Source organism: Antechinus flavipes, chromosome 5, assembly GCF_016432865.1.
Source record: "Antechinus flavipes isolate AdamAnt ecotype Samford, QLD, Australia chromosome 5, AdamAnt_v2, whole genome shotgun sequence".
In the NCBI taxonomy this organism is placed as follows: Eukaryota; Metazoa; Chordata; class Mammalia; order Dasyuromorphia; family Dasyuridae; genus Antechinus; species Antechinus flavipes.
The window spans coordinates 291,250,328-291,262,424 of NC_067402.1; the positions used below are offsets into that span (position 1 = coordinate 291,250,328).

The 12,097-nt window shown below is 44.5% G+C and overlaps 1 protein-coding gene across 1 annotated transcript in view; it reads right to left on the bottom strand.

The window, feature by feature from the left end:
- SULT4A1 (sulfotransferase family 4A member 1) overlaps positions 1-12,097 on the bottom strand; it is a 43,795-nt gene that overhangs the window by 16,097 nt on the left and 15,601 nt on the right. The window contains exon 2 of the mRNA XM_051962308.1: positions 331-461. Coding sequence (XP_051818268.1) covers positions 331-461 — 131 coding nt within the window. The remainder of the gene's footprint in view (positions 1-330; positions 462-12,097) is intronic.

The window sequence follows — 12,097 nt, forward strand, 5'->3', positions numbered from 1 at the left end:
CATTATAGATATTTGTGTTTATGTCTTATTGTCCTTGTGAATTTATATTGGGCTTTAAGATTTATATAGATCTTCTTATTGTATCCTCATAGCAGCCCTGATTTTAAGATAAGGACTTTCATCATTTTACAGTAGAGAAAATTGAGGTTCAGAGCAGTTAAATAACTTCTCCAAAGTCAACAGCTAACAAGCGACAGAGGTAGAATGGGAACCCATTGCCCTCTTAACTCCAAGTCTGGTCCTCTCTGATGCATCCTGAAATTCTACCCCATGTCAGGTATTCACTGAGTGTTTCTGAGACTCAGGTGCCCACAGAGATTGGCCAGTCACCTTGATGATGTCCAGTCCCGGTTGAGGATACTCCAAGACAGGAAGTTGTTCATCGATGTTCATTAAGCCGATTTCATCCGGGTCGGCCCCCTGACTCACCAAGTACACCACTTCCTGGAGCAAGCCCGTGCCTGGAAAACAAAAGGAGCGAGCCACCCCAGAATGTCTGTTAGAATCCGCTTTCATTTGGCCGGGACTTTACGGACCACAATGCTGTCACCCACGGTGTCTCACCTGAGCCACACAATACCCTTGTGAAGTAGGAACTTCATGGCCACATCTTTTGTCTGTTAGACAGATGGGCTCCAAGCCCCCAAGATGCACATGGATGAAAACTGATGAGCCTGGAAATGAGCAATGTCCTCTCCTTCCCCAGACTCTGCCATGCATGGCCCAGTTTGGATGTCTGCCCTACATTCCTCTCCAGTACTAGGCCATTCAGAAAATGGTCAAGAACATTTTATCTCCTCCCATGGATCCTGGGACAATCTCCTGTTTGTACTATGTCAGCAAATTGTCTGAAACTCTGTGTCTGTTTGAAGCCTGAGGGCCCCTGGGCCTTCCAGCAGGAGATGGAATACTATGGCTCATGGGGAACTACCCCAGTGCCCTCTCTACCCCAGTGCCCGCTCTCCCCCAGCCAAGGGCCACGATGCCACACACCGAGCCTGAGTCTGGTCTCTCCTCCCCTGCGTCCACGGCTGCTCTTCCTCTGAGCCGCTCCCCCCTCCTTCTGAACAGCCACTCTGACATTGCTGTTTCTTTGACTTAGAGTAGGAAAGTGGGCCAGACCCACACTTTTCAATCTGGTGGTCAAGGCTTTCTCCAGTCTGGCCCCAACAGCTCTCCTGAGTCTCCCCAGAGGACAGCCTTCACTTCTTTATCCCGCCAGGCCAGGATGCTCCTCATTTTCCCTCTCCAATTGACAGCCTCTTTCTCATTCTGTGATTGGACCCAATCTGAATTCTCCTCTTCCCACCTTCTGTCCAAATCCTAACCATTCCCCAAGGCCCATCATAATCTCTACCACCCATCTGTTCCAGCCCAGAGAATCCTAGGATCAGCAGGACCTCAGAATTCATCCATTCCTGAGAATGTATTCCCTCTCCAACCTCTCTGACACTGAAATGCATATGGGATGACCCATGTCTTTGCTCACTGATAAGTGATCAGCCAGCTTTTCTTGGAAACCTCCAGGCAATGGAAACTCATTGCCTAGCAAAACAGTCCCCTTCACACCACTGAGCCCCACTTGCACCCATAAACATGCATATATACATGCATACTCATACATATACACATTCATCTACATTTACACCGATGCAGCCCCTACCCAGTGCCCACTGCACAGTGTCTGACAAAAAAGTGAAGGCTTAATAAATGCTCCTTGACTGGCTGCTTGACCACATCAACTGCATTCACTGAGCACAGCCCTGTTTTAGAGTCTCTAGGGGGACGCATCTAGACTGGATGAGGAATTGTCCCTGCTTTCCTTGTAAGGAACAGTCAGGAAAGCAAAGCACCCAGAATCCCTGGGCAGGAAGTGTCTTCTAAGGTTGTCCGGTCTAAACTCCCACCCCTTTACAATCTGCTAAATGAGTGTTTGCAGATGAACTTTAGTGCCATCTCCTCCAGGAAGTCCTCCCCATGCTTCCTTGTGGCCAACAACCTTCCCTCCAAGAGCTAGATAGCTCTCCATTTGCAGCCTCCCTTTCTTGTGCCCTTGTTTGATATGGGGTGCTGGAATTATCTAAGTGTTTATCTTTTTCCTGTACTACACTGTGAGCCCCATGAGGGCTCCATGAGGCCTTTATATATCCTCTGGAATTGAGCCCAGTACTCTATGCACATATACACTCAGTAAGTCATTTCTTAGATCAAACCTTAATCTCGACACTTTCCATGATGGGGTGCTAAAGTGGTTGGGAAGACAAGGAGTACCAGATTTGAAGTTTACGTTTGGGCTCCTCCACTTATTATTTCTGTGACCTTCACTTCACTTCCCTGGATCTCAGGCTCTTCATCTCTAAAATTGGCTAGGATGGCCCTTAAGGTCCCAATCAATTCTAAATCTATGATTGGAGCCAGCCAGGATTAATCATGGGCAGAGTGAGGAGGAAAGGAAAGAGACATTTTTAAATAAAGCTCTGAATGAGGAATAAATTAAATTTCAGAGGATTAAGGTAGGACATTCTGCGCTAGGAAAATAGCATGAGCAAAGTCTTCAAGCCTCCAGCCTGCCTCCATAGTCTGTTAACCCTCTGAGCCTGCCCTCCCAGAAATGTCATTCTCAGAAAGGTCCTTTCCATGCTCTGGCCCTATGACCTATTTTATTTTTAGCGCTAACTTCCCCCTCTCCTTCATAGGCCGATGAACCTGAGGAATATTTTTGAACATTAAAATTCTCTTATAGTCCTTGGCCACTGCACCTCATCGTCATGAAATATTAACGACAAAAAAAGTAATGGGGGAAGGGAGACTCCTTTATTACAAGACAATCTACTACTGCAGCAATTCCTGTCTGAGCTGGGGAGAAGACAGGTTCCCTTAGGGTCTTTCTCCCTAAGCCATGGTGTCACGGAACTTCAGAGTCAGAAGAAATCTTGGAAGTCATCAAACCCTCAACCATACAAGGTCTCTTCATCTAGTATCCCTTTCATCAGTCCCTCCTCAGGGCCTGGGGGAGCACTCATTACCCAACTTGGTCCCTGTACAGCTCTAATCTTTGGGATGCTTGCCTTAGGTTACAGTATTCTTCCTCATCACTTCCACTTAGGCTTAATCAAGTCTCACCCCCTCTGAAGCCTCACAGTCTGTGTCACCAGATTTTGTCTTGTTATAGTCTTTCACTTATTTCGGGTCAGTAATTACGAACCACCCGGGTCTCCTCCAGGTTGAGCCCCGTGTGCCAAGGTTTCCAGTGGTCTCACCATAAAGGTCTTTCCATTGGATGCTCTCCCTTCCAAATGTAGAAGGAGTTGGATTGGAGCATATGTACTCCATGGAGCAGATGTAAAGATGAGTCCCTGAGGACCATTCTGTGGAGCACGCAGAGTCTCCCAGGCTGCCCAGCACTAAAGGACTTGGAGCTTTGGGATGACTCTGCCCCACAGGGTCCCATCATGGCACTCTGGGGGAAAAGGGCTTGACCAGTGACATCACCCACTGAGCAGACTTAACAGGGAAAGACAGCTTCCTCTCCTCCTCTCTCTAAAACATATAGTGTAGAACTGTCTCTAGGACATCCTGTGGGGAAGGGGGGACAGAGTCCTCTCTGCATGGGCTACTCCTGTCATCCCCAGGCTCTGGCTGCCTCTCCTGCTTGTATTTCTTTCCCTGAGCAGAGGAGATCTGCCATCAAGCCTGAGAAGGAAGCTTCCTTCCTAGAAGGCAATCTTCAAAGCGATCACAAAGTTTCTCAAAGAAGATGACCACTGACAGGAAGAGGAAGTCAATCTGATGGGCGCTTGTGAGGAGTATGTGTGTGAGGGGGAAGTGAAGAAATTAAATAGCTGTCCTATGCCTGATTTGTGCTATACATTGAGTACCTTCTTGCTTCCCTTTGGGAAAAAGACTTAAGCCAGACTAAACTTTCTTGAAGGGATTTTGCCCAGGGTTTTGACATAAGGATTTAAAGAGGCAAAGGGTAAAAGTAAGAAAGTAAGAAAGAATTTGACTCCTCACTATGGGACCAGGCTCTCCAAGGACCAAACTCAATCTTCATGAGGATAGAGCTGGGATAGGGCAGGCCCCAAACATTTCCAGCTCCCAGAAAAGAATTAGGCACAAAAGGTTCATTGAAATCAGATGAGGAGAAAGGGAATAAGCAATTATAAAGTACATTTACAGAACACTTATTATGTGCCAGGCCCTATGCTAAACACTTCTTACAAATATCAACAACAACCTGTTGTTATGCCGTTTGCATGTTGTTTGCCTCTAGTAGAGGGCAGGGACAATTTCAGATGTGTCTTCCTGGCACATGGGCAACACTTATTAATTCTTTATTGAATGAAATTGCAGTCAGACATTGAAAAAGTGACAAACTGGAACTGGGACCAGACCATAGATTTGGAGTCTGGTGGACCCTTTGGGGTCAGAGTCCAACCTTCTCATTTGACAGGTAAGGAAACTGAGACCCAGAGAAGGCAAGTAATTAACATCCTGTGGCGAACATAACTGGTGCCTGTGGTAAGATTTGAATCCATAACTCCTTGCCTCTACCTCCCTCGTACCAATCTGCCTTTGAGAATCTAGAGATTGGGGAATACTTTTCTTGTCAAGTCTGATAACTGCTTTCTGCCTAAGTTCATAATACGTTCAGAGAACAGAATGCTGTACAGCTAACAGTATCAAGCACCGCTTCGCTCCCTGCCCTGTGTTGGGTGGAAACAGGAGCCAAAGGGGCTGAGGAAATGCAGGGCCCTTCCCCCCATCCCTGGCAAGGAGGGAGCTGTTCTAACCCTGGCATCTCCTGGGCACTTCCCTGGCTACTGCTGCCTATGAAATATTTAAACATTAAGTGGGGCTCTGTTGTTAAGGAAGTTATTTTTGGGTCTGGGGCTCATCCAATAGGTCACATCTCAGTCTCCTCAGAAAACTAATTACAAGCCTGCATACTTAGGGCAGGGCATCCTGTCTTCCTGTTTCACTGAGACTCCCTGATGAGACGCGTATCTGGAACATGGGTTCCAAAAGTTCACTTCACGCCAGGAGCCCTCTCAGTTTTCTTCCTCTAATCCTTAAACCCTTTTAGCAGCAGCAGCATCACCCATTGTGTGCATCCTCTGGTGGCTCAGGCCATTCTCTATGATACCCATGATCTCACGACTTCTCCTTCCCTCTCCCCTATCAAGTTACAGCAGTCATGGCCCCTCCTTTTTTCTGCCACTTGATCTCTTCCATGTACCTAAAAACAATCCAAATCTCCTCATTCCTTTGACCCTTCTGTTCATCTTTCCAGATGTTCTTCCATATTTCTCTTTCCCTTTACTGCTAAATCAAGTTCACTAGTATGGTCAGAGGCCTGAGTGGGGGCTTGGACAGGCAAGAAAATTTTTAACCAAACAAGGGGAATGGGGAAGAAAAAACCCATTCTTTCATTGGCATGACATTGAAAACCTCTTGCAGCAACAAAAAAATGCACCCAGAGCTCATCATCCCTGAGATACCTTATCCCTTTTCCCTTTCTTTGCCAAATCCCTTTTTAAAAATCACTATTCATTGTCTACTGACTCTCCTCTCATTCTCTTCTAAATTCTCTGTCTGCAATCTCATTCCAGACCTCACTTCTCAACTAAACCCTCTCTATTCAAAGTCGCCAGTGGTCTCTTAACAGCCAAAGCTGATGGCCTCTTTTCAGCCCTCATTGTCTCTGACCTCTTGAAAGCATTTGACACTGGGGACCACTCTCTACTCCTAAATATGTTCTCCTTTCTGGGTTTTGTGATATTGCTTTCCTCTTGTTCTTCTCCTTCTTATATGACCAATCCTTGTGTAAATAGCAAGGAGGGGAAGAAAGGTTGGGGAGTTATCTAGACAGTAAAAGACCAGTCTTTTAAGCAGACTTGCAATGGGCCTTCCTGGTGGGTTATATGGGGCATGTACATATTGTCCACCTGGTTCCAATCCACTTCCTAAAGGCTTGATGAGCCTATTTTTGGCCATGAGTAACTAAATAAGGGGCTGATATGATAAGGTGATGAGTCTTCTTATAGTCTGAGAAGGTCCTTCAAATTGATTAAATAAATCTGATCTAGATAATGAAAGTTGGTATCAGAGATTGCTGGAATTTTTATTTTGTATTTATTCTGAGCTTTTTAAAAATTTTGTATATATTTATAGATGTACATGCTGTCTCCCCTGATGTTAGCTATATTTGTATCCTCAAGAGAACACAGGAGTAATACTTAATAATATTTATTTTTATTATGTTACTTATTTATACTAACTATTCTACTCCTTGCAAATGGAATCTTATCCTACCATTCAACTGAAGTTGTCCTGAGGGCAGGATAAGAAACTGAGTCCAGTAAACTATAAGCTTTATAAGGCAGATTTTGTTTTTGTTTTTGTTTTTATTTTTGTCATTGCATCCTCAATACTTAATATAGTGCCTAGCTCCTAATAGATGCTTAATAAATCTTGGTAGGAATCTTTAAGATTTGGAAAAGAAAGTCCTTGTTCTGTCAGACAACAGTCACTCACACCCAAGGGTTCTTACCAGAATGCCAATGTCCTGCAAGTGCTAGTTTTGAAGAATTATAATTGCTATAGGAAGTCAGCAACTTAATGAGATTTAATAAATATTTATTAAGAATGCATACTAACAGGGATAGTCCTATGATTGGGAATATGGAGGTAAAAAACAACCCAGATTCTGCCTCAGGGAACTCACAACTGAATAAAAATGAAAGAAATTCATGTGGATCAGAATTTTTCAGGAAAAACTTCATGGCTGAAGCAGGACTTGTCTAGGCCTTGAAGAATAAATTATATTGGATAGTTGGAAGGGAAAGGGTGAGGAAACTCTCATCAATTTATTTACTCATTCAGCATCAAGAACCTCAAAAGATAAAGAAGACACCTAAAAGAGAAGGAAAAGGGTGATAACTCTGACATCTTTGATTACATTGATTATCCCACCTCACTTAAAAGTAATCAACTGTGTCAGATAATAATGTTGCTTTTTGAATCAGCCCATCAGAAATAAATATCTACTAGGTATGTAGTCTAGTCAGTCAATGAATCAATCAATGGCATCCAATAACGTGAGATAGGGAATCTCTTCTGATGAGGTGAGGGCCTAAGCAAGGCCTTGTGGGGCCTTTTAAGACCAGGGGGCTAATTTAGAACCCGTGTCTGGCAATGGAGAGGAAAGAGCATTTCAGCTAAGCCCCCAAGAAGAAATTCAGTGGAATGGGGTATCAGCCCCAGTCTTGGTCTCCTCCTCTCCTCCCTCCCAACTTTTCTTGGAGAAGAAACTTGAGAACTTCTGATGATTTGGGACTTTCATGCTAGTAGCATTTCCATGACAGCTAATGACAGTATCTATGGGTCTGTACAGCCAAGAGCAGATTCTACAAAAACAGTTTAAGGTCTCCATACAGCTTTCCAATGAAGGCTCCAGCAAGAACCACGAGGACTGAGGAGCTCACTTGTAGCAGATGGGAATGGGAAAACTACACAATAACCTTCATGGAGTTGGACTTTTGAATTTCTGCTCCAGGAAAGAGATTAAGGTGCTCATGAGTACAGGACGGTCTGTCTCCTAGAAAAGAAGGTGAAGAACTTAAAAAATTTCCTCCATGCTCAAGATTAATAGGGACAATGCCATGGACCTCAAATGACAGAAGGGCTGATTTTAGGGAAGAGAAGGCTCCTTGGGCCATGTTGGGGGGGGAATGAAATGAAAAAAAAAAAACAAAGAAGGAGGATCCCTGAGTACTGGAAAGGCCTCATAAGAGCCTGACTCATAACCTGAGAGTAGGAGGAAATTCGGGGCTCCAAGAGGCAAGGGTGAGAAATGAAATGCACCAGGTATAAGGAAGGAACAGTCATACCAACACAAAGAGACTGGAGATGTAGCACAAGGAAGGATGTACAGGGAAGAATGAGAAGGCCAGCTTAGCTGAACTGTCAAGTGTGTGCGGGAAGTACCTTGTAATATATCTTGGGGAACTAGAAATAGCCTGGAAAGAGTGGGAAAGGCTCTAAATGCCAAGCAAAGAAGAGAGCTAGAGGGAATAAAGTGAAGCTTTTTGAGCAGAAAAGTAGCAAGATCAGGCCTGTGCCTTAAGATGGTCCCTTTGAACTGGGGATAAAATATATGGCCATTGACCAGGGAATACATGAATGAAACAAAGTATTAATATGCTATAAGAAGCAATGGACATTTATTGTTCTACAAGAAATAACCAGCAGGATGATTTCAGTGAGGCCTGAAGAGACTGACAGGAACAGAAGCTGAGTGAAATGAGCAGAAATAAGAGATCATTATACACGGCAACTACATGGCAACAAGATTATATGATGATCAATTCTGATAGATGTGGCTCTCTTCAACAATGAGGTGATTCAGGCCAGTTCCAATGGTCTTATGTTCAAAAGAACCAACTACATCCAGAGAGAGGACTGTGGGAACTGAGTGTGGTTCACAGCATAGTATTCTCATTCTTTTTTGTTGTTTGCTTGCATTTTATTTTCTTCGTTGTTTTATTTCTGGTTTGATGTGATTTTTCTTGTGCAGCAAGATAATTATGTGTGCATATATAGGATTTAACATATTTATACCATGTTTACATATATTAGACTACTTGCCATCCACGGGAGGGGGTAGGAGAAGGAGGGAAAACTGGAACACAGGTTTTGCAAGGGCCAGTGTTGCAGAATTATTTATGTATGTTTGGAAAAATAAAAAGCTTTAATTAAAAAAAAGAAATGAAATAATGGACATGATAGATAGTGAAACATATATGAACTGTTGCAAAGTGAAGTAACGACAACCAGGAAACCAATCTACATCATGACCAAGCTTAACCCAAAGAAGAAATACAAGGAGGTCCCTCTCCTACACTTTTGTAAAAAGGGGGAATTATGGGTATGGCCCACAGCATGTCATATCAGCTTTTTTGATATGTTGCTTAGTTTGGAAAACTAAGCTAAAAATCATCTTTTATTCTTTGTTATAAGGGATGGCTTTCTGATAGGGAAAGAAAGAAAAGATTTAATGGAAAATGTGGATGATGTATGTAAAAACAAAAATCAATACAAAGCTATTTTCCAAAACAATTTCACTTTGTTTCCAATTTGAAGGATGGATTGGGGAAGGGAGAAAGGAAGCAAGGAGACCAGGCAGAAAGTATTGCAGCTGTCCAGACAAGAGGGATAAGGACCTGCATCAGGGCGGTTGTGCTGAGCATAGAGAGGAAGGGACATAAGTGAGAGATGTCGTGAAAAAAAAATCAACACTGACCTCTGAGTAGTTGGCTGTAGGGAATGAAGGAGAGGAAGATGCAAGGTTGACTCCAAGGCTGTGACCCTAGATGGGGAGTGGAGCCCTCGGCAGAAAGAAGCAAACTGAGGCAGGAGAAGGGCTGGATAATAAGTACGAGAATGAGACTAATGTGTGCAGGGTTCTTGGAATGATGAAGCATCAAAGCTGAGAACATTAAGATGATCAGAAGATGAGGGACCTTTCCTTCTCTTTTTCTACCTCCTTGTTTAGGAAGACCTTGGAGTTTGCTTCAAGACCAGGGAAGTTAGGCAGTAAATGCAGTTCTTGTTCCCTCTGATTCCTTAAATGTCTCTGTACCTCAGCTACTTGAGTTCTAAATCCCACTTAGAACCATGTCAGGTGCCCCCTTTGGAAATCCAGGCTCAAGGTTGCCCCCAAAAAACGACATAGGGAAAAGAGAACCATTCTGGGCAGTAAAGAAACCTGAGCTTCAGGACCTGCTCCCCACAGTAGCTTCTTCCTCTAGAAAATGAGGTGATTTCCAGAGCTGCTTTTAGCTCACCCTATGACCCTTTTGACTCCAGAAGTCCCTCTCAACTCCTGGAGTCCACAATTCATGACTTTCTTACTGTGCCAGACACTCCATCCCCAGTATGACTTGAGCAAGCATGGGAATCCTCTGGGAGGAAGCAAATGGAGAAAATTAAAAATAACTCCAAAGAGAACCCATAAAAACCAGTGTGCACATAACCTCCCTTTAATGGACTGTTTCAAAGCAGGCACATCGATAGCAGGCCTTCAGCCACCGAGTCTGCAGAAGAGAATGAAGACCGACATGTTGAGTGGCAGCCAGGCCCTCTCTCTGAAACCTGAGCTTCCTTTGTACCCCCTCCCCAACCTATTCCCTGATATTCCTGGCCTCTGCTCACTCACTTCCACAGAGATGGTATTCCTTCTTTCAGTTCTGTCTTTATGCCCCCAGTACCTAGCACAGGCCTCCAACACCATCAGTGCTTAAATCAGTGAAGATGGATCACTAGCTTTGTGACCATAGACAAAACACTTCTTGCTCCTCCTCCATTTCCTCACCTTTAAAATGGACATCTGTTTTTATTTCCAACATCTTTACCTGAGATTGTAAGGATTAAATGCTGTTATTCATGGCGGCCTCCTCTTCAGAGATCCCCCAGGTCTTCAAACACTGCCCTTAACCTGAGGCTTCCCCTTGTTGGGGCTCACAGAGGGAACCCCCTTAGGATGGTCTAGCCTGAACAGATAATGTGGGTCCCCAGACGCTCTGTGGGGCCTTCCCTTGGAAATCCTGTCAGGTGGACTGGAAACAGCCCCAGATCCATCTCCCTGACTTCCCTTCAACCTGTACAAATTCCAGGCCATGGAAGCTTCCTCCTTTCCCAGCTCACCTAGGATTAGGTTTGTCTAAGGAAAGGCTGAATGGGAGCCCTGTGCCCCCTTACCTGAAAAGAGGCCATCCAACCTCTGCTTGAAGACCTCCTGGGACAGCCCATTTCATTTGGGGATAACTTATTTGGGGGAAATGTTTCTAATAGCTGAGCCCTAATCTTCTACTCTGGAACTAGGAGGGAACTTAGAGTTCACCTAGTATTCTCATGGATGCTGAGGAACAGAGGCAGCATTCAAACTCAGCTCCACCACATGCCATGGCCTCTGTTTGCTTATATTTCTTTCTGCCCTTGAAGACTGAGAAGAACCAGTTTTCTGTATCATTCTTCCACCCTCTTATTTGTACCTAAGTCCTTCCTACCCTTCAGGGCTTGGCTCATCCACCATGCCTGCCGTGTAATTGTTCCACAAGGCTCCAACTCCAAGTCATCTTCCTCCTCAGAGAGCTCCTAGAAACTTAGCCAAAAACATTTTCCCCCATGCTCACTATCTCCATCAGATTCATTATGACCCTTATCCATCCTTCTCCCACACTTCCCCATTTCTGGGATGGAACCACTATCTTTCCAGTAACCCAGGGTCAAAACATTGGGGTCATTCCAGCTCATCACTCTCCTTCATTCCCAGTTGCCAAATCTTGCTGACCACAACAGCTCTACATCCATCCCCTTCTCATTTACTCACAGGGCTACTCTCCTGGTTCAGTTTTACCTGAATTACTTAAACAGAGTCCTAATTGGTCATCCTGCCTCCCCTTCCAATCCTTTCTTCTCATTGCTGTCACTCTGATATTCCTGACGCTCAGGCCATCATGAGGAAGTTCCAGCCACTCCCCATTGCTTCTGGGAGCAGTCACAAACAGCTCTGCTTGGCATTTAAAGACCTTTACAACCTCCTGCCATCTTTCTTTCCAGACTGATTTCACAGTATTCTTAATTCACAAAATTCAAGAGTCGAAGGGGACTTCAGAGACCATCTGGTTCAGCCCATATACAAAGGGAATTTGGTTTATAAAGTTTTCTTTCTGACATCCTGGTAGGGAAGGTAATGCAGAGGAAACTGAGGCTTATAGAATTGAGAAATGTCTCACTCCAGCTCCCTAAACTAGAAAAGTATCAGATCCAGGATTCAGAGCCATTTCTTCAAGTACATGGCCTGGCCTAAGTTAGCTCATGCCTTGTGAAGCCTGCCTTGGGAGGTGAAAATGCTCTCCTGTATCTGAGGATGGACCCTCGAAGGATCACTGTACTTAGGTAGGGAGCAAAGGCAACTGGCCACATATTCTCTCTGGACCACACACTACAGGCTCCTCCCTGAAGGAACTTGGCTAGATGGCCTCTAACATCCCTCCCAGCACTAGGATTCTGGGGTCCATGATTCTATGGATCC